The sequence below is a fragment of the Excalfactoria chinensis genome, chromosome 26 (assembly GCF_039878825.1).
Source record: "Excalfactoria chinensis isolate bCotChi1 chromosome 26, bCotChi1.hap2, whole genome shotgun sequence".
Taxonomy (NCBI): Eukaryota; Metazoa; Chordata; class Aves; order Galliformes; family Phasianidae; genus Excalfactoria; species Excalfactoria chinensis.
The window spans coordinates 2,170,824-2,193,816 of NC_092850.1; the positions used below are offsets into that span (position 1 = coordinate 2,170,824).

Genomic DNA, 22,993 nt, shown 5'->3' on the forward strand with positions numbered 1-22,993 from the left:
AGGAACACCAGAACTCACAGATGTCAGTACTGTGTCTGAGCACACAGGTGTTACATACTGGCCAGACCCCAGCTGCAGTGCTCAGGGCAGGTGCCAAAGCAAGAGGTAACACAAAAATCACAGGGCCTCAGCAGGCTGTCTCCAAACTCAAAGACACATAAAAAAAGCAAATAAAAAATGACTACATTCCCAATTAAAAAGTCTTCTGTGTCCTGCAGCACTTTACCTTCACATGTAACCCCCTTCATCCTGGCATAGCCCCGGGGACAGGCAGTATCTGCGAGAAAACATGAAACAAGAGGATTGTTAGCAGAGAAATGGGCTGCAGCCTGCCTTTCTGCCAAGCAGAACCTTACCAATCTCACAGCGTTCGCAGGGGCTTCCCCATGCTGCTCCCAGTGTAGCACAGCATTCCGATTTCAGTGTGGCCCCATTGATGTTCACCTCACAACGTCCATCCTGGATGTTCAGCCAGCATGTCCCTTTCATGCTGTCTGCAGGGGCAAAGGCAAGGCATGAGTAAAGATGAAGAGCAGTCTTTGGCCAAGGTTCCTACCTTCAAAGCAACCAGCTTTCCACATGAAGCAAGTAGGATAAACTATTTCTGAGTGTGTGACTATCATTTTTTGGCCTTACTTTATCTTTCAGGTTCTGGAGTGAAGGATTTTGTAGTGTGGACCCAAACTTTGCTGTTCCCCAGAGCCCTGTCCTACCACTATGTTGCAGAACAGCGTATCTGCGCTCTCTGATACAGTTGTTTCAACAGTTCTGTGTCTCTCCCTTTTTCAGTTTATCTTTTGAGACACTGCCTTTCTGTCCCAGGTTCACCACACAGCAGTGCTCTGCAAAGGGCTGACCATCTAGGAAGCAAGTACCATCTTGGTAACAAGGGATGTACTTACTCCTGGCATGCTTTAATCTCAGCACACTACAAATCCACCCTGACTCCCTGTAGGGTTCCCAAAGACCCCATGTCTGCTCTTTGTCTTGCTGCAGTATATTTAGGGATTTCTCTGTGACCATGCTTGAAGCATTGCTGGGAACTGCAGCTTTTCAGGCTTCCTGGACACATGACAGAGATGCGCACTGTTACCAACAAGGAAATAAATGCAAGGTGAGAAAAAGAAAGCCTCAGTGAAACTCCATCCCTAAGTTAGGATGGCAAAGGGTGATGCTGGGCAGGGCTGGTATCAGTGTCCCAAATCTGTCTCCAGAAGGCCATATCCTTACCCACACAGATGGTGCCACTGGGATCCAGCTTGCTGCCTGGGGAGCACTCACAAGCAAAGGAGCCAGCATTGTTCCTGCAGACACCGTTCACACAAGGGTTAGAGGTGCACTCATTGATATCTGCAGAAAGAAAGAGACTGTCACTGTGGTAAGTGCCAGGGAACCCAGAATTCTGGGCCAGGTACTTGGAGTGACGAGAAGCAAAGAACATGAAGAGGGGGGATTTTTAGCTGTACAGAGAATCAACAGCCCAGGTTATTCAGATTCTGCGTGTACAGCCCAAGTATGCATAATCTCAAGGTGGACAGGCACTGACAGCATGTACCACTACAGCGAGCTTCTTCAGGGATGAGGGAATGGATGTACCGAGGTTAATGATGAAAACTACAGGGGAATGATGGATTCACTTGCTCAGGGCTGCTCCTGGCTAAGGTGGAGCAGTCACAGCATTGAGCATGGCCTCCATAAGCTATGTGAGCCTACACAGCACTTGGCATTTGTCACAGACAATGAGGGTTTTATCTAAACACATGGATAAAGTGTCACAGTTTTGGGGCTTTGTGGCTGGGAAACAAACCTCTCATACTCTATGCTGAAAGGTTTCAATCAAGTCCCCAAAATTTGTAATTTTGGTTAGGCTTCAGCTATAATTTGGGGAGCCTAGAGGAAATTGTTCTGGTTTTCAGTCACCAAAAGGCCAGTATGTTTTGGGTCTGGATGTCCTCCATTTTGAATGAAGAGTGAGATTCCACCCCCCCAAAAAAAATTAAAAATCCCAAAGCCTGGCTCTACTCCAGTTCAAACCACTGTGGTCAAAAGAACCAAAGACATGCTGAACCTTGAGCTCCTTTCAGGCAGGATCACAAGACACAGTTCATCCTTTACACAGATGCTCTCTGTTGCCCTTAGAGTCACATTACCTTCACAGGTATCTGTTTCAGTCCTGAAGACAAAGCCCTTGGGGCAGGTGCAGGTGTAGCTGCCAGGTGTGTTGCGGCACAGCCCATTGTCACACAGCAGACGGTTGACAGTGCATTCATCAACATCTGTGGGCAGAGAGACAGGATTTCTGAGCTACAACACCAGCGTGCACCCTCTTGCGGTGCTCTTTTCCTTTTCCACTGGGACAAGGCAGGGATGCTGCGGGGCATCAGCTGCTGTACTGTAGCTGTGCTGTGAAGGTCTGAGACCACCTCGCAGCCTCATATGCTGCAAGTGCACCGTCTTTCTCCTGACACTGAGCTGCTGTTTCCCTTTGCCACACCAAACTTGGGCTGCCCCAAACTCACCCACACAATTCTTGCCCGTGGGGTCGGACTCGTAGCCCAGGTTGCAGATGCAGCGGTAGCTCCCCCGCAGGTTCTCACACATGCCATTGGGGCAGATGTCAGGGTTGAGGGCACACTCATTGATGTCTGCACCGTGAAAGAGGACAAATTAGATGGATCGTGGCTAACCACAGACACAGATATCTTCTACACTCTAATTCCTCATTGTTTCTTTATGCCAGTAGCCAACTGAGTCACTCCTCTGCAGAAATTCCTTGTTCCTGGCCTTCCTACTCCTTGGTATAAACCTGTGGATCCTGGGGAGCCTTCCTGCTCTCCTCTTGGTGCTTTGGAGCTGTGTGTTTTAGTGCTGGGGATGCACAACTTGTCCAGCACAGAGCTCTGAGCTCAGGAAGAGAGAACTGGACAGCTGATGGAGCTGCAGTTTCCTAAATTGCTGCAGAGGAGTTGGACAAGATGGGGGTCCCTTCCAACTCAAAATGATTCTATGAAACGTTTGCTGAACATTAACTCATGGTGCTGTAGGGAGGAGAAAAGACATAAAATACCCCTCTCCCCGTCTGCCCAAGCCCACATCTCACATTTCACTAACACAGAGGTATGCTCTTGCATGCACTTACTACCACCCTGGCTATGCAATCTCTCCTACACTCATTCACCAGCAGCTCTCACATACACATGCACAACATTTTAACTCTCCTCCACAGCATAAGTCTCTCATGGCACATGGTCCCAGAGTCACACAGATATATGCACACTTAGCTAAAGGCTGTTGAAAGAAAAACCTGAGAGTGAATTTAGGTGTGTCTGTTTAGAATACAGTATGTAGAATGCACGTACCTCTGCCGTCAGCTGTTATTCCAATGCCACTACTGCAGAGTGCCTGGAATTCAGCTGTGTAGAAAGCACAGTAGAGTCACTGGATTTTCTGGACAACTTAAGTACAGTTAAATTAACACTGAGTAACACTGAATTTATAGTTTGCTTGCTACAGTGTCATTTGTGGGCTTCCAAACAGTTTATGTAAACTTATGCAATAGCTATCTTAGATCTGATACTCTTCTAGGAATAGTTAGGAATCCAAAACTGTGAGAATCCCTGCAATGAGATCGGTATAAGGTTTTCTTGTTGATCTAACCTAAATGTGCTGACTTGAAGGTGGTGCCCCTTTTTCCCTGCCCTTGTCTTTACCGCACCACTGCCAGGCTCCCTAGGGCATCTCACTGAGAACCCATCATAGACTCACAGTGTCTCTGAGCACAATCTTGGCTGTTGCAAACCCATATGGGAAAAGGAGCTTACCAGAGTTTTTGGCAGGACAGGGTTGGCAGGGCTCTCCAAAGCCATGATCTGGGTTCGCACAGCAGCACTCAGACTTGGTGACTGCCCCTGGAAAGGGACGGGCACATGTGCCCTTTTTAATGCCTCCATAACAGGTGCTGCGCATGTGGGTGTCCACACAGACCCGTCCATCCACCCCGATAGCCAGGCCTCCAAGGCATTCACATCGGAAGGAGCCCTCTGTGTTAATGCACCAGCCATTCATACAGATTCCTGGTGTCTCACACTCATCAATGTCTGGAAAAAGAACCACAAATTGGCTGTTAGCAAACCTTGGGCAGGAAGGCACAGAAAGGGGCCAAGCTCAGAGATGTACGCACCAACACAGTAGCGCCCGTTGGGAGCCAGAACAAAACCTGGCTTGCAGATACATTTGAAGCTGCCATCCTCATTGATACACATTCCATTGAGGCACATGTTGGTTGTGGCACATTCATCATGATCTGGGGAGGACAAGCAGAAAACACGAGCAGAGTCTGAGAGCTGCAGCAGGACTCTCCTGTGCTAAGATACTTCTATCATCCATCTTGTAGTTAAATTGTTTCTTATGGCAACAGATGTTAATCATCAAGGCAAAGTTCCCACTGCTACTTCTGCTAAGAGCTGTCCTGATGCATCCCTACCACTTGCAGCACCTTAGTCAGATGATCCAGCTCCCAGCAGAACTACTTGTACATTAGCTGCTAGAGGCAGGAACTCTCAAGGTGATGGAGAATGTCTTTCTTGCATACCCATCCCCACTCATGCTCCTGGATCTCATCTCCAGGAGCATTAACACCCTTATAAAAATGCTTCCCTCGTTTAGTACATCTCTCCTTTCAAGATTCACTCTGCCATGGCAGTGTTAATCCAGGAGGAAGGAACCTGATGATCATTGGGATCCCTTCCAACCCTACTGATTCTGTGATTCTATGATTTTATGGTTCTATGATTCTCTGAAGTGCAGCTCAGATTGAAGTAAACACCAGTCCCCACTGAGGACATAGTTTCAGCCTCAGCCTTCCCAAGGTAATGAATGACAGCATATCAGAAAATAGCTTACCAACACAATTCTTGCCATCAGGGGTGATTTCAAAGCCAGCATTGCAGATACACTGGAAGCTGCCATCAGTATTAACGCAGCGTCCATTTCTACACATCACTCCATTCATGATGCACTCATCAATATCTGGTAAGGAAATAAACATAGGAAATTAGCAGCAGTTGGATTATGGAGCAGTTTCAGTCTTATCTGCTCCATGAGAAAACCAGAAAAATGCTCTCAGCTTCTCCAGGATCACAGTCTTCCACTAAATACAAACTGTAGAAGGTGAAGATGTAAAGACAGCTCCCTGCATGCCTGGCATGTAGCAGCACTGCATTTGGGAGTTGGGCTCTGGGACTTCTGGCTTTCCACGATACCTTTATCAACATTCCATCCCCAGGCCTTCCTTGTATCCGAAACTATCCTAGGTCTCTTTAAGCCCACATTAACAGCAAGAAATCCATTCAAAACCATGGACTCTGACCCACTACTAACTCCCTCAGAGACGTGGTCCCAGTGCCTCACCAAAAGAAACTGCACACAGAAGGGAACAGAGGGGTTGCAGGTTGCAGTTTCCCAGCACACAAAAACATGCCGAAAAGGAGATAGCGATGAGCTCATTTTTGTGGCCAGGAGGAAAGATCCAGGCAGAATTCAGCATAATTTTCAACTAAAAGATTTAGATTGGAAAATCCTCACTAGAAACCACTACTTCTACGTTAATACAGAAATTTCTCAGAATCCTCGCTTTTTATCAAAAGAAAACATCATCTCAAAGTAGAGTTGATCGCTTTAAAAGGACTCCACAAGTTCCTGGACTGCTGTTAGCCAATTCTATGGCAGATAAGGGCAGAGGAAACTGCTTCTCTCAGACAGACCATGAGTCACAGCTGATAACTCAGCTGAGTGGTTCTGAATGCCATCACACACCTGGCTGAGAAGTTGTTAGGTGCTGGGAATCTGTCACTGTTTTTCCCCTTTACATTCTCCTTTCATACCTAACTCCCTGATAATCCTGCCTACACTGGTGCAGCACACAGAAGACATACCTATGCAAGCTTGTTTTGTTGGGGTGCTCTGGAATCCTTCATGGCACTTGCAGTGATAGGAGCCAGGTGTGTTCACACAGTCACCATGCACACAGGGGCTGCTGGAGCACTCATCTACATCTGCAAAGAGAAAAGCAGAAACCTGTGAGTCACCATCATGCAAGGAACTCACACAGAGCTTCCAGGATAGCCTAGCTTCTGTGAACTGCTGTGTCCATCAATAGCATGGCCAGCAAGGGAGAAAGCAGTCAGACTGTGCTGGGGAGCCCAGACCTGGAGCTGCTGGGAGGATAAAGCCAGTCAGACCTGAGTACACAATTATGTAAAAAATATAGTTAAAGAAAGGGATCTGCAGTTGGGAGACTGGGCAACTTATCCTCTTGCATTTCTTCTTGGAAGCTCCATCCACTGAGCAAAGCAGAGGGAATAAAAGTTTGCTCTACACTGGGATGATGTTCAAGCAATGTCAAGTAGCTAAGCCAATGGCAAGGTTATAGCTACCAAAGGAAGCTGTCATCCTTGTTGGACAGATAAATAGTTCCCATCTTCTTCCAACTTTATTAGCTGACATGAGCCCAATGCATCCTCTCGTGAGGAACTGTACAGAATGTGAGCTGTTGGGGCAGTTGCTCGAGGTGGTATTGGGAACAGGCATGGTGCTGGGGCACACTGTGTTCAAATGTATCCAGCAAATTTCACTCACCAATGCACTCTCCACGCACATCCTGCTTATAGCCCATGTTGCACTCACAGCGGTAGCTGGATGGGGTGGGGATACAGCGTCCATTCAGGCACAGATTAGTGAAATGCTTGCATATATCAATGGTCTGATTTAAAGTTGCAGTTCCTGGAAAGCACAAAGTGGCATCAGATAGAGAATTACAGCTCCCTTCCTTTTACTCCTATCTCCTTGAAGCAGGATCACTAAGTCCACCATGATGCTGCAGGCACAAACCCAGCTGCATCAGAACTCTCTGTGGGCGCTGTGATACTCGGTGTACCCCCACCCTATGGGTATGCTTAGGATTGCACAGAAAACACAAAGGGGATTAATATTTATTTACATCCAGTGCACTTTTACAAGCCTCAGTTCTTGGCAATGAGCTACATAGAGATGTGTATAAAAAGAGTGTCTGACACAGTGGGAAAAACAGTTTGTTTAGGGGAAGCAGAGAGGGAGGCAGTGATGTGAGAGCATCATTCCTGTTTGGTAATTAGAAAGTTATTCCGCACTGGAGCCAGCTTCAGCTTCCTTGCTCTGCCAGGAGACACTGTTTGATCTCCTTCTGGGCTCAGTATTCTGCACAGCATTAGTGTTACATCGCATCACTCCCTCAGTGTCAAAATAAACCCTGTATCTGGCTAACAGCACTAGTGCTCTGCTCATGTGTACACGGCTGAGGACAGGGCTGGCACACAGGCAGACATGCTGCGTATGTTCTGACACAAGCAGCCAAACCAGGTCAGCAGAGTAAGACAGTAATTTTAATTACCAATGCTTGAGCTTCCCGGGCCCATTCCAGGCAGGCCTGGGATTCCGCCTTGTCCATTTGCCCCATTTGGTCCGATGCCTCCAGGCCCGTTAAGTCCTGGCCCAACACCATTGGGCCCAAATCCAGGAATTCCTGGAAAGTTCCCAGGGAACCCTGGCACGACTGGGAGTCCTTCGATGCAAAGCCTGCGGTACTCATCTGAAACAAAGCAGCTGCCTTAGTGCTTGTCCAAGAGTGCAATAAAACCCTTCCTGCCTCTGCCAGAGTGCAGGGAACAGAAGCAGAGGGATGGATAGGCACACAGCAGACAGGGTGGGTACTAATGGGAACATGGTAGGTTGGTGAGGAGGGTTGTAATGCCCAACACACTAGAAAAGATGGTAAGATTCAGCCTGCAGGGTGTTTGTGTTCTTGTGGTGTGTTGGGCAGTTGGCACCAGGAGTTCCTTTCAAGCAGGAAAGGACAAGACACGGAAGGCTGCCAGACTGGGACTGTAAATCTCTATCCTTCCCCGAGGAGGGTTTGCCAGTAATAAAGGAAAAAAGGCAGAGAGATATAGATAACTACAGTGTTGCGTCTTCTGATGGCCTCCCGATGCCTGATCTCACTGTTGTTTGGCCCAATTGGTTATGGTGTTATGGTGAAAGCCATAGAGAGCGAAAGGGGAAGGGGATAAACTCTTGCCTCAGCTGAACTCACCTGGCTCACCTTCAGATGAATGCCAGGCATAAGATCCATCATTCCCATGTGATATTTCTCTGAGTGTTATGCTGACAATTCACCATGTCTGTGCATCCCTGGGGTGTCACCAGGATAATAGAGCCACAAGTTGGCCCAGCAGCAGGTGGAGAACCTTTGTGTTGCACTTACCGGACCCCCGGACAGGGCACATTTCTGGAGTTTGACCGATGGCCCAGCAACGTCCTGAGTCACAGCAGCACTGCATCTTGGTGTATTGGCCAGGGAGGTCCCCAGCACAGCGGCCCCCAATCAGAGCAGAGAAACATGTCCCGACCCGTTGGTCTGCAGAGAGGAGGAGGAGAAGGAGATAATTTAGAGGATGACTTCTCCATACTCTCAAGTCACAGGGGACTGTTTCCAATGATGTGTCTTCCTGCTATCTAATATCCAAATCTGAACTTCTGTTCTTCCTGATCCTCCCAGATTCTGATGTTCTCCAGCACCTTCATCTAGAGCACACTGAGACTGTGGGGGAAGCTTCCTTCTCCAGGATTAGATCTCACATTCCCATTTAAGTCCCTATATACTACAAGCAGCCTGACCAAGAACCAGTAGGCAAGCAAACCCCTTTCCATTGGGTTTTCTCCATTGGCTGAACCTTGTAGGAAGAAAAAGTTGACCCAGTAGATTTTGGCTGAATTCTTTTAGAAGAAAGTAGATGGGATCCTCCACTTCATCTCATATTTCCTCATTTGATTTTAAAACACATTTGAGTTTGCAGGCTGAATTGCTTGAGGAACCCTTTGGACCCCTGACACCTCTAAATAAGGACTGGGACAAAGCCTCTCCTTACCATTTCATGGATCACATACTGCATCAAAAGTAATTCAGACCACCAGTGAAGTCTAGAATCAAGGCAGGCTTGGTGAAAATGGAAGTCAGTATACTTGGAAACACCTTTAATGCAATTAAAGTATTACCAAATCAGATGAAATAGCAGAATAAGAGTTAGTCAATATCTAGTTACGGCAACAGGCAGAAATACAAAACCTGGAATCTTCCACTCATTTGTCTCCTGTCCTTGTTTCTCAAGCAAATTAATGAGGGGGAAAAGTCTGGTCTGATTTGTTGTTTGTGCCTTTAGACTGACATTAGCCAGCAGGTTGACATTTTCCTGAAATATAATTGAAATTAATTACATAGAACTGTTTGATCTGTGGCCTGTGGTTACATCTCTTCCCTAATCACAACTCAGGGACTTGCTGAGGACAGTGACCCCATTTAAAGACAAGGTGACTAAACCAGCAGGTCCTTCCTTAGCCATTCTGCAGCACTGAGCTCAACATTAACCATTCCTCTAATCAGAAACATCATCCACCAAAGACTTGCAGAAGGACAGACTTGGAGAAGGGAAATTTGAGCAAGGGGATTAGAGAGGAGAGATCCCACATGGCCCTTCTGTTCTTTAGTGGGATGATTGCTGTCATAAAGGCAGTGATACATGGTGACAGCCAGCCAGGTAATGAGCAAGAAATTTTTTGGAGAATATAACCTTGTTTCCTACAAACAGACATTTGCTGACAGGTTTGAGAAGGCAGAGAGGTCACTCTAGTTTGAGTAATGGAGGGGATGCTCACCTGGACAAATGTTTGTTAAATTCAGCTGTCTTTGCTGCAATTTGTAATAATCTCTCTCAGAAATGAAGGCCAGAGCTAATTGAAAACCCATCCGGAGCTGCCTTGGGCAGAGGCAGGGGTGGATGGAAAGAACAGTGGGTCCCGGCAGTTACTCAAGGCAGTAAACGTGCTGATGTTACCCAAGGAAAGATAAGACACAAATCTCTGTCAGAGCTTTGCTGCATTATTGGGAAAAAAAGAGCAAAGAAAGCAATGTGCAGGAGTGCTGACTTGCAATGTGCTGGAGTGCTGATTTGCAGTGAACAAGGGGACATGATGTACATGACTGGAAATGTATCTGGAAGTCTTTTTTTTCATTTGAAACCTGTACTGTTAAACTGTTCTTTAAAAAAAAGGAAGAAAAAGAAAGCTCACAGCCTGCTAGAGCTGCCTGCAAAACACTGAGTCTGTCTTTTAAATGAATGAAACTGTTATGAACACATGTGGAACTGGATTCCTTTTGTCAAGCACAGGTGGTTGAATCATTCAATGAATATTCATTTCAAACTATGATGGACTTTCTCCAGCTACAACACTGTTTGTGTTCTCACTGAGGAAGGCAGCTAATGAGATTTGGGATCAACTCAAGCTCACTGTCTTGCTGTTTCAGCTGCAGAAACCACAGGAGATTATTCAAATGCAATAAAAAGATGTTTACTAAAAAGGGAGGGGAAAAGGACGGGAATATACCAAGGTTGCCACTATAAAGTCATAACATAGGCAGTGTGGGTGCCCCATGATATATGGGCCACATGTGGCCCTTTCCAGTGTAAATATCTGAGAGGTAGTAGCCTCTTCTGGTCTCTCCCAGTGCTGTTCTAACCGTGGCCACATTATTTATTAACCTTCAATTTTGCAAACAATTTCTTTGATTGATTTCACAGAGCATAATTCATGGCTTTAAACTCTCCAAATGAGCACTAAAACCCCTTCAACTGTTATAAACAGGGTTTGTGAAATATGGACCCTGGGGCAACAGCACTTTATAGTAACTGTGCATTTTGCCAGAAAAAATATTGCCTATCCCAAAATGTGACAGCACACTAGCTCAGGGAAATGGCTGCAGCATGATGCATTGAGTTTAGGCACAGTTACAGTTCGCTGCAGCTAACTAAGCACTGGGCTATTTTTAAAAGTTGGCTTTCTAATTTTGTTTAGTTTTCCTTTCTTGAAGCACTCGGTTTCAAGGAAAGTGGAGAAACGTTCCTTTGACTCATCAGCCAGCCATCACACCCCTCAGGGCTCATGGCAGGGCCTGGGAAACAGCAAGGAAAGGAATTCCATTCTTGTTAAAATCAGGTGCCCAAACAAGGTGACTCATACATTATACTTCACAACTTCTTTCTGGAACTGGAACATTATTAATTTTTATTGCAAATTTTTGGATAAAAAAGAGCTTGGAAATTCCTTTTTTTTTTTTTTTTTTTTTTTTTTTTTCTATATTAATTTCCAGGTCTTTTGAAAGAAAGCTGTACCTATAGTGCTTTCCACTGCGCTAACAACGATGCTTGCTTTTCTTATAACAGTTCCTCTTTATGCATCCTTGCCTCTCTAAAGGCAAATTAACTTGTTAAACAGTGAAACAAACCCTAGGATTCATTCTGACTCAAGTGAGGGCCCCTGCTGAGAGCAAGTAAACAGAGAACTGATCTATTTGTTATAGAAACTGTTGTCTATTACAAAGAGAAATGGACCATCAAATATTTAGAAGGCTTGGAAAGGAATTTTGATCTGTTAAACATGCAAGATTCATTACAGGTTCTGTAGTCTGGAGGCAAAGCAGCCCATAAGCCTGGGGAAAGCTTGCCTGGACTCGAGCCAGATCTGGAAAGCTTTGAAATAGAGCCAAAATAGAGCCAAATTGAGACCAAGTGAACATGTGTGTATGAGCTTGTCAAGTGGCACACACTGGTCCAAACAAGTCCTTCATGTAGTCTACAGGATGAGGGATGCAAGACAGTCATTTCCATATTGGCCTGGAAGTCATTTTGTTGCCAGCAATTGTATATTGTAGCTGGAAGATGGGCTATAGGATAATGTGTAAGAGCTTTCACAGCAGCTTTGTGAGCTGACAGGCTCAGAATATGTGCAGGAATAGATGCCTCCATTGCATTGCTCCATGCTTGGGAAGCACCTCCTTCTCTCTACTGAATAAGGAAGGAAACCAGACAGCCAACTCAGTTCAAAGTTACTCAGTCTTGAGAGTCTGAGTTCCATGAGATGAGGCAAAGTGTGTCCTAAGCCCCGCTGAATATTAGCTTAAGGCAGTAGAAATTTATGAGCCGTTACCTGTGGTCTAAGCAGGAAGGAGGAGGGAATGATAAAAGTCACCATTTATTTGCATTGGTTATGCAAACATCTAGAGCAAGCTCTTCTGTTCCTTCACCTCCGCAAAGGAAGAAGATGAATGTGCAGTTGTAGAATGTTCCCCATAACCAGGCCCCTCTTTGCTCCAGGAAGGCCTGTAGGCGTTCTCTTAGACCTACACACTGAGCCTTGCACTGATCACAACCACACTCTGTGCCTGCAAATTCAGTGGCAGGGAGAGCAGTGATGTCTGGCTGACATCTAATGTGGAAGAAAAGGAGTAGGAGCACAAGGATTCCTCTTGACCTGCTGTAGGGAGCCTGCTTTGGTGGGGGAGTTGGACTTGATGATCTCTGGATGTCCCTTCAAACCCCTACAATTCTGTGATTCAAACTGACCACTGTCCTATTCAGACACCTCCTGCCTCAGTCCTCCTTCCAGTGTCCCCAGCAGGACACCCATGAAACAATTCAAGCACTGCAGTCCAAGTTAGTTTCTCTGGAAGGGAAATGGCAAAAGCCCTGGTCCACAGGAGCCAAGGAGAAGAGCAACGAAGTCTGGGACAGTGATGTACATGTAAGGACAGAACACAAACCCAGCATTTTTCAGCTACTGCATGAACAATATGTCCTTTTGGAATGATCTCTGAATCATCGCCATGGTGTGAATTCTGGGTTTCACAGCTAGTTAACATCTTACCAATGCAGCGGGATCCATCATGGCTGGTCATGAAACCACGTGGACATGTGCACACGTAGCTGCCTGCTGTGTTGGTACACTCTCCACCATCACACACGCCAGAGATTGTGCCACACTCATCCACATCTAGAAAAGAACAAACCAACAGGGATTATGTTTCCTTGCATACCATTTCCTACCTGCAGCATGGCTTCTGGACCAGAGCTGAGACCACATAGGACAGCTGCTGTGTTAAGGACTGCCACGGGATGCTTGTGTGAACTACAGTGATGCATCTCAGAACCAAATAAGAAACTTCTGTATGAAATGGGAGTGGGTTACTCAGAAGGCTACTGAGCCTCTTCCTGTCCAGTGTGAAAGTGAGAAAAAAAAAGAGTTAGGAAGGAAATGTCTGACTGTAATCTCACAGTGCCATGCAGTGGCTAGTGATGCTAATGCAGGACTGAAGACATATGGGAAAAATACACAGCAGAAACAGGTGGGCGATGTTACCTCTGAAAGACTATTCCTAGACGTCACAGCTCTGCATGGTGCCAGCTCTTATAGCAGGATATTAATTACATGGAGTGGTTCTGAGTCCAGGGGAATGACTCAAGCCTGGAAAAAGCTGACTGACATAAAGGGATTTGCAGGACTCAGTTCAATATCTATGCAAGAAACTGTGGGGATGTGGCTGGATCATAAATACAAGAAACACAAAAATGATGCTGACATCACAATGCCCTACAATCTCAAAAAGAAAAGATGAAAGGTGAAATTCAGGATGGAATCAAGTAGGTAATTTTATAATGATAGTAATTAAACCTTTGTTTTGGTACCCAGGGAAAGGGCTCTCCAATACTCAGGTTGAATTCAACTCATCTAACCCTGCAGTATTGGTCAGCTTCAACACTAATTGAGCTTTGGCTGCACTAATTTTCTCCCTACAATGGCAAACAGCATCTCCATAGTTCTCTCATGTGGCCTGACCTTGCTTCTCATGTCCATGTCATCAGATATCAAGAGAGAAAGATGGATTCTTATTTGGTTTCTCAGTAACTCTGAAATTATACTTTTGAAAGCATAATTTCTGCTGCCTTTTACACAAAGTAAAAGATATTGCCTTTATCCTTGCAGTGTTCTTTTATCTCTTTGATGTTCAGAGTTCTTGCAACAGATTACATGACTTGAAACCTGGAAAGACAGTAATGCAAATCTATAGAAAACACTTCCCCCACATGGGCCCCTGCAGGGAATGAGATTTTATCACTACAGCCTACCCTGCCATTTAATAACAGGCCTGTGTTCGGTTACAATTTGCAGAACACTCGAAGTGAAAGACCTTTATAAAGCAAACGCTGACTGAACTATTAGAAATAACTATTTAAAACATCCACATATCTCTCAAAGTTTGCCCTGTCAGAGATATGGACGCCAGATGACATTGGTACTTGGAATGTGTTCCACCCAAGAAAATGTATCATGTTGGGAGCAACAGCAACTTGTATTCCATTCTTAAGGAAAAACAGAGTTCATTCAAAAAGTTAAATGAAACTGCAACATTGTTTCTTGAGAAACAGAGCTTCAGCCTTTGCTTTTCCCCATCACATCTACCTTCTTTATTATACTGAACCACCTCAGAGTTTTGATTCATTCAGTGCTGAAGTCCTTGGGGGAGCTTGACCCACCTTGACAGACACATATGGGCACCTCTCATGAACACCCAGCTGCCAGTTCTGGCTAGGGAATTCTTCCAACTTCAACCTGGCTACTTCATGACTTTTCCAACTTTCTGCTAAGAATTAAAGCAATATTCTTTGCACTCCACTCTTCAGACAACGGCAGAATTCATTGTAAACGTTGATTTTGGATCTGGTCTCCCATTTGCTGGATTAGACTTGGCCCGATCACTTAACACTGAAGATGCTGGAAGCCAAAGGCTACAGAGCTTCAGAAAGAGAGCTGCAGCCTGAAAAGCCCATCCAACTTGGGTGCCCACAGACATGCTGAAACTCCAGCCTTCCCATCTGCTAAGAATACAGGAATTGATGAAGAAAACATCTCTGTGTCACGTAGCAGAGGTCATGCCTCATCAGCCCTCTTCTCGTGCACCACACGGGACTTTCAGGCCTTCCTTTCCAAAAAGCACAAAGAAACCACAGAGGAGAGCAACACAGTCCTCCAAACCATACTAAATCCATGGAAATGAGCTTTTAATAGATATAAACAATGAGCTCTTTTGTAGACATTTTGTAAGAAAATTGAAAACATGCTAATAAAATGGCTATCGTGTTCCATTTGGGAGGAAAATGGGCTGGCGCACCCTCTCAGCTCATGGAAAATACAGGAAAACTCCCTCCAATTTTTAAACATGAATGAGATTCAAAAGAGTAAAAAAAAAATTAAAAAAATTAAAAAAAAAATAGAGCTTTGTCTTCATCAGAAAATTCAAAATGTTGATTGGATGTGACAAGAAGACTACTAATAGAAAGGGGTTAGTAAAAAGAGGTGGGCTTTGTAATTAATAGATCTATTCCTCTTTGGCCTGTGTCCTGTGGATGCAGATGACTGTCAAAAAGGATCTGTCCTGGATGGATATAAACAGAGCTTGTTGCACACAGCATACAGTGCCTTTCACCTCCTTGTCTGCTTTTTGTCTATGCGCTTTACTACATCTTGTACCTTATCGTTCTAGAACAATTTTGGTTGTAGGACACATTGCTTTTGGGGCATTGGAAAGCATCTTGGGTGACACATTGGCATTACATACTTCACTGATAACACAGTGAGCTAGAAATCTTGTCATGCAATAGAGGAAGTGCTATTAAGAAGTGAAATCATTGGATTTAGCTGTTAAAATTATGAAAGGAAATGATTTACTCAGCCAGTGGTTTCACCCTTGAGAACAAGCAAATAAATTGTTCCCTTAAGTATAATCTTATGGATGCTTACAGGGTATTTTAAGATGTTACCCTGTATAACAACCTTTTTTCCCTCTGATTTTCCTCTCTGATAAAGATCTTTGTATAAGGAAGATGTCTGATTTCAGGTGGGATGTTTTTCTTCATTTTGTACCACCGTTTTCGTGTCCTCCGCAACTGTTTTCTTTCAAAGCTGTTAAGAAGTTAGCTTAACAGATGCACACCCTTCTTTCAGACCTCACACACCTCTCTTGGTGGTCTCTTCAGCAACTGAGGAAATATAAGCTATGGAACAGACGCTGTAGATGCTGGAGATGTCTCTTTTTATGGCTGTTCAGGAAGGAGAGTGAAAGGAAGCTGTTTATGGCTGCATCATGCTACTTTTGCAGGCATTCTGGGAAGTGAGGACCCACGCAGAGGCCCCTTGCATCTGGATGACAGATTCAGACAATGGATTGTTTTTAATCTTGGTGTATAGAAAATTCCAGCTAAACTGATTTCATATGTGCTTTGTCTGGTCCCTGGCCAGCATGGGTGAGGCAGACCAAGGCAATGAGAAAAATTTTTTTGCATACTGAATTTGGGCCCATGGTTCTAGTACAGCCCAGCCTTGGCTCACTGACTAGTCAAATTTCTTAGGACATAATTTGATGTGGGGAACTGGTTTGTTGCCTGAGATCTGTGTTTAAGGACTGTTTGGGATTCTACCATTTCATGGGTGCTAGAGAACTGCAAGAAATCCTCCTCTTCAAACTTCAGAAAGTCTCATGGCATCCTGCCAATAAAAATCCACCAACACAGATGTTTTCTCAACATAAAAGACTGTCCAGCCCCCATCGAAGATTAACCTCCATAGGTGTGTCTCACTTTGGAAAAGTTTTTCTGAAGGGCTGAACCCAGGTCGCATGGCATGCATTGACATAAACACTGTTAGAATTATACCATCAGTGAGTATGTCTGAATATGGAAACAGTCACTTGGAAATAGTGATTTTGTTTCTTTTTCCCCCTGAGAAATGACTCTTAGGAGGAACCCCACAGGAAATGCATGCTGCAGACCCACAGTGTTAGGAAGGTGGGTTTTTGGCATCCTGACTGCTTCTAATAGCTAGCTACCTACAGATCTGCCGCTGTAAATAACTTTGCCACCTGGGAACAAATTCCAGGTTAAACATCTGGATTCTAGTGCATTCATCATCCCTTGTCTTTGCTACAACAGAGCCTTGGAGAGGAATGAAAGGCAAGTGTAATTCCTGAAGCCCAGCTAGGTGGGATGCAGTTGCACGAGCACAATGAACACATTCCATCCTTAAAATGGCATACGCAGGCCAGCAGGATTTCATTACGGTATGTGAGAAAGAGCTTTCATATTCAAGACAGGGACAGTTTAATGTTGTTTTCCTTTTCATTTGTCAGATGTTTGGAAAACGCAACAAGTGTTTATTCCTTTACTTCTGAGAAGTGCAGCCTGCCTGGCAAGGCACAAGAACTGCTGCAAAACATTTTGGGACAGCATGTTCTTCCTATGGAGGTCTGCACACCTCTCAGAGAGCACTGTGAGCAGTGACAGAGAAGCAGCTGAGGTTGGACACTAAGGAACTGGAGCTAGGCTATCAAAACAGCATCGAGCACCCAAATTGGTGGCACTGTGAAGGATAACACTGAACATACACAATTCTAGTCTGTGCCCCACGTTTTATAGAATCATCACAGAGTAGGATCGCAAAATGGCCTGGGTTGAAAAGGACCACGATGCTCATCTAGTTTCAACCCCTCTGCTATGTGCAGGTGTTACCATAACAGTGGTAACACCCTGGGACAAGAATACTGAGCATTATGATGAAGCTGTGCAGATGTCTGCAGTCTTACCTTCACATCTGTGGCTGGTCTCACTCTGCTTGTGTCCTGCAGGGCATTTGCACTCATAAGAACCCACTGTGTTGATGCAGTTACCACCCTGGCAGAGTCCAGGAATGGCTTGACATTCATCCACATCTACAGGAAGAAAAAAAATAAATAGTAAAGACATTCGAAATTACAGCCATTGAAACAGGTGAAGGTTCATCTTAGAACAGTGAAGAATAGGTTCTATGAGAAATAAGAAACCTTACTCCAAGTAGGTGAACTTACATTTTTCAGAGCAATTACTTAGATTACATTACCAATAAGGATGTAAAGTATTGTTGGCATAGCTACACAAACAAAAAGGGAGAAAAAATTATAATGTTTTCCAAAGCCAGCACCCCCAAGCTCACCAACAACCTTGGAGGACAAGGTTATGATCAGTGTGGCTGCTCCTTCATGGGAGTAGCTGAGTTCATTCCAGGCTGGTAAATGCCATTATATGTTCATGGCATTTACCTTGGCAAGCTCCAGTACGAATGTTGGGAATGAAACCTCGTCGGCAAGGGTGAGGCTGGGCAGGACACATCTCACAGGGGTGACCCCAGGCCCGTCCAATGGTGGCACAACACATGGTCTTGGTACAGACGATTCCACTGAGTTGTCCCTGACACATCTGGTTATTTACTTGGCTAAAGCAGGGACCAGTACGATAGTCTGAGGGAAAATAAAAACAACCACAGGTTAGATCATGATACAAGCACAGGGTTGTCTGTCTAAGCAGCCTGTCTAGTCATATTGGGTCTATTTCTCATCCTACCAGCCAAGTTGTTTAAGTGCAGACTCACAAAATTGTAGAATCACAGAGTCACCAAGGTTGGAAAAGACTGATCTGTTGCTAATTTTAATGGGTCCAATTACTAACCATTGAATGAGGTACCAATCAAGCTTGCCTTTAAGGAAATAAATATGCTTAAGAGGCATCAAAAACCCTGCTACAATCTACATATAGGATCGCATCTTCCAGCCTTACAGCAACAGCATCCACTGGTAGAACATGGGTGAATCCCAGTTTTTCCACCTGCAGGTAAAGCTCTCATTAAAGGGGCTGAAGGAAATATGGGATCAGGTCTTATTTTAGGAAGAAAAGCTTCAGTCAGACTGAGTCTTTCCAACTCTATGGGAGAGACTTTCAACACAGCATGGCCATGCACATCCAGTCCTTTACCAATCAATTCTAGATTTAAAGAACAACACACTAGCTCACTGCCTGGCTTATCTCCTCCAAAAAATAGGAAACAGCAAATCCTCATTACAGGACAGACATCAGGTTTCCTCCCAGCATCTATCAATCATCAGCTTCATCAGTGCATGGCTCTCACTTTTCTTTCTTGCCCTATTAACATCAAAGCAGACTGTGCTCAGTGCATTGCTCTGTGGACTGCTTATCTCCATGAGTCAGATTAGGTTACTATTCATATCCTCATCTCAAGCAGCCCACAAGGAGTGAGAGTGCTCCAACTGCAGAACGTACTAAGGAATCAGAGCTGCAGCATCAAAGTGTTTGTATAAACCATAAGAAATTAGATTCCTCATTATGCTCTTTGTTTTCAATGCTCTCCTATCCCCAGCCCCACTCTGACAATATGACTTCAAGCACCAGTAAACCTAAACTATGGACTGTATGGGGAATGGCTGTTTATGAGGGTGGACAGTGATAAGACAAGGGGGAATGGTTTTAAACTGAGTCAGGGAAGGTTTAGGTTGGATATCAGGAGGAAATTCTTCACAAAGATGGTGGTGACGCACTGGAACAGGTTGTGGATGCCCCATCCTTGGAGGCATTCAGGGCCAGGCTGGATGTGCCTCTGGGCAGCCTAGTCTGGTGGTTGGCAACCCTGCACAGAGCAGGGGTGTTGGAATGGGATGAGCATTGTGGTCCTTTTCACACCAGGCCATTCTATGATTCTATGATTATATGAAAGCCTTGTGCCAACACTCACCAGAGATGCCCTTTATAATTTGTTTAATCTGTACAAATGTGGCAATCTTTTAACACTCATGTCCTGCTCTCTTTTTTTATCTCCACTAAAGGAAACCATTAAATAGAACTGGTCTCTCTCCTCACGGATTCATTTTCTTCTACACTAAGTCTTTCCCTCCTATATCAATGTAATGTAAGTTCATGTTACCCAACATGTCAAGCAGAGGGAGGAAATGATGCTAAGATTCCCTGAGTACTTTGCTATTACTGTGTTTACTTCTGAAGTGGAGCATTTCCTGAATGAAGTGTGAAGGTAGTTGGCTTGCTCCCTTACAAAGCAGCCTCTTACTGGAGCTCCGAGCTGCTGAACATGCAACCTGTGGTGTGTACAGCAGCAGAAACTATTCCTGAAGGCAATTAAAAACTGCTTTAGCTACCTGTCATTTTCCTTGTAGTCACAGAGAGCTGTGCATGATCTGTGCTGCTTTCAAACCTGTCTCCTTGTTACCGGAGACATTCAAGGATGCTTGTAAATATGCCACATACCACGGCTGACTTAAAAGGTGAAACTGAACAGAAATTCCACAGTGATTACGTCTCCAGTAAGTCTGGTGCTTAAGGACTTACCGTGCCCAGTGATGAAGCAGGTCTTCAAATTATCCTTGGAAGGGTTAAATTCTTTACTGCCACTCTACTGATTACCAGTAAGTCAGTCACAGCCACCCCACCTGGCTACAAATTCCCAGCCTTTCCAGCCAGGAGTCTCTTTGAGAAGTGTAATTTTTAACATCCCCTAGCCAAGCAAGCACTCTGCTTGTCTTGGCAGGGTAGAACTGTGTATACACAGCTGGAGAGCTTGTTTTGTCTCTTAATACAAGTCTGGACCAAACCAAATCTCTATAGGCTTTCTAAAAATGCACTCTTTATTTAAAGAATTTTATACATTACAAGATGTCTCCAAAGTTTGCCTACAGTCAGTTCCATTTTGCCTGCCTCTCCCACCCTCTCTTCCATTACTTCTCTTACCAATTACAGAATGAAGTCCTTTGAATTTTTAAGCCTGTCCTGGCATTGCTGTGCCCCTCACACTCAGTACAGGGCACTGCACTGGGGGTGGGCAAGAGGTTGGGAAGGGGGTATAGGAGAGATGGGACTTGAACTGACCAATGGGATATTCCATGCCATATGACTTATGCTCAGCAGCAAGACCCCAGGAAAAGGAGGAAAGAGGAAAATAAAATGGTTCTGGGTGTTGCCTTGCCTCAGGCCCTACTTCCTAGGAAGTGGCTGGGCATCCTTCTGCTTCCATCTTTGTACTGAACATAATGGAAAAATTCTATACTGTCAGCTGTGCAAGTGAAGAGATGATCTTCTGTCACGAGACAGTTTTGATGCCTGTAGTAAACTTTTTTCAAACTGAGTTTACTCCTAGAATTAGGAATTGGAATCTAGGAAACTGAGCAGAAATTCACTCAGAATCAAGTATCCCTGGCATACATAACTGAATATACAACTCCTGTGTTCATCCAGTGATAATATGAAGACGTTTCTTACCTCTCTCACACTGGGGGCCAGTAAATCCATAAACACAAGCACAACGATTTGGTCCAATGCAACGACCTCCATTCTGACAGCTATTTTCACAGACAGCTGTTTAGAAATAGAAATGGAAATCAGTGATTTCTGCTCTCAGGGAAATGACAGTGCAAGCTGTGTAGCGCTGGAAGAACTCAGGATATCACCTACTTTGTGTTATTTACCCATCAAGAATCTCTTCCACGTAGTGAATACATAGAGAAAAGCATGATTTTTTTTTTTTTCCTTTCCCCTCGAAAATAATTTCCTGTTTATGAGTGAAACCATTTATAAAAAGGCTATAAACTCCCGTTTCACTAGAGAGGATTTCCTGTGCTCTGGAATCTCAGCTCATTCAGGTCAGCACTGGGATTTAAATGTCAAGGTCAAGATGAATTTATACAAATGCGAAACTGCATGGACAGTTTAAATCTAAGGAGAGGAGAACAGGAAGACAATAAAATGTGAGAAGAGACCAGTCAGCCATTTCATCCCATGCATCTGAAGCAAGGAAGAACCAGAGGCCATTGTGATATGGCAGCAAACAAACATTCCTTGACTTCAGACTAGTCCTGCTATTCTAAGTTGAAAATCTGCTGTCAACATGATGGAAGTGAAGGCAGAGCACTTATGTCACTGACTAGGCTTTACTAGCTGAAAAACCTGCATGATGTGAGCAGTTGCTGGTTGTGACAGGTAAGAATGTGAGCTACTGAAGAAAGTTAGAAAGAGAAATTTGGTTTCTTCTATGAACAATCCAAATTCTACTGTAGGAAGTGTGTGGTATCACTAGCTTCCAAAATGGAAACGTCTTCTTCAGACCTATCTTCTTCTATACCCACACTAGCTGGCATTATCTTGCATTTGAATACAAGATGGAAGTCCACAGTCATCTGTGACACAAGATCAAGTGCTGCAGAGAGTGCCAGTGAGAGGCTGAGAGGGGCCAGATGCCACAGAGCTATTAAAACCTCAGTGCTTGTTGGGACTAATTAGGGCTGTTAAGGTATTTCCTAAAATTCCTGTACCTCACCCTTTGAGCGACTCAGTTGCCTAGCACCACTGACACACTGAAGATGATACATAATATCCCCTGAAAAGTGAGATCGGCAGCAATCTTGTACAGTACTTGATTGTGGCCATTACTAGTTTAGTGCCAAGTGCCAGGGAGCAGAGGCCAGGTACTGCTGCATATCACAGCCTTCAAAGGTTTCACCCATTTCAGAGCTGAGGAAGCTGAAATCAGCTTGGCTGGAAAGCTGCCAGTGGCATCCCACCCTGCCAGTGATGTGCTGCCAATATCTAAACTGTTATGAAAACTGTACTGAGGATATTATAGGTGGAGCTGGTAGCAGCACTTAATAAAGGTTGCTTAGCACGCTCCAGTATAAGCTCTGGTTTACTGTTACTTACAATTTTCCCAAGCTTTAACTGTTCAGAATGAAATTTTCCATATGGTGTGTCTGTCTTCACTTGAACTTTTTGGAAAGCTCCAGCAAAAATGAATCAGTTGTAGCTGAGGATAAGCTTAGGGAAAATATGGTCTTTTGTCCGTCTTAAAGAAACTTCTCATGGATTTCACTGAGAACCAAAGCGGTTCTCACATTCATACAGGGATTTGAAATTTGCCTGTAAAATTTCATTTGATCAGAGATTCTTTAATATTGTAATTTAATATGCCTTGTCCTTCTGCATGCATACAGCTGGTGTTGCAAGTACTTACGCTGACCACAGTACGTTCCGGTGTAACCTTTCTGGCAGAGGCAAGATTCCTCATTGCAGCTTCCACCATTCATGCATCTGACATTGCAGGTTTGGACTGTGGAGAAGAGCAGAGAAGTATTACAAGACAATGCAACAAATAACCCATGGCAGGAGGTGCACACCTCATGTGTAACTTTCTT

The 22,993-nt window shown here is 44.5% G+C and overlaps 1 protein-coding gene across 6 annotated transcripts in view; it reads right to left on the reverse strand.

The window, feature by feature from the left end:
- Nucleotides 1–22,993, reverse strand: part of FBN3 (fibrillin 3) — a 59,886-nt gene that overhangs the window by 22,272 nt on the left and 14,621 nt on the right. For 5 of the 6 annotated variants that reach the window (XM_072357571.1, XM_072357569.1, XM_072357570.1 and 2 more), the window contains 18 exons: nt 22,813–22,908; nt 21,069–21,164; nt 18,050–18,247; nt 17,558–17,683; nt 12,790–12,915; nt 8,297–8,449; nt 7,427–7,624; nt 6,637–6,780; nt 5,934–6,053; nt 4,903–5,028; nt 4,181–4,303; nt 3,822–4,097; nt 3,360–3,413; nt 2,520–2,645; nt 2,151–2,276; nt 1,231–1,350; nt 357–494; nt 227–277 (listed from right to left, as the gene is read on the reverse strand). In XM_072357571.1, coding sequence (XP_072213672.1) covers nt 227–277; nt 357–494; nt 1,231–1,350; nt 2,151–2,276; nt 2,520–2,645; nt 3,360–3,413; nt 3,822–4,097; nt 4,181–4,303; nt 4,903–5,028; nt 5,934–6,053; nt 6,637–6,780; nt 7,427–7,624; nt 8,297–8,449; nt 12,790–12,915; nt 17,558–17,683; nt 18,050–18,247; nt 21,069–21,164; nt 22,813–22,908 — 2,397 coding nt within the window. Of the gene's footprint in view, nt 1–226; nt 278–356; nt 495–1,230; nt 1,351–2,150; nt 2,277–2,519; nt 2,646–3,359; nt 3,414–3,821; nt 4,098–4,180; nt 4,304–4,902; nt 5,029–5,409; nt 5,537–5,933; nt 6,054–6,636; nt 6,781–7,426; nt 7,625–8,296; nt 8,450–12,789; nt 12,916–17,557; nt 17,684–18,049; nt 18,248–21,068; nt 21,165–22,812; nt 22,909–22,993 lie in introns of those variants that run through there. The other variant, XM_072357574.1, reaches the window with a different exon arrangement.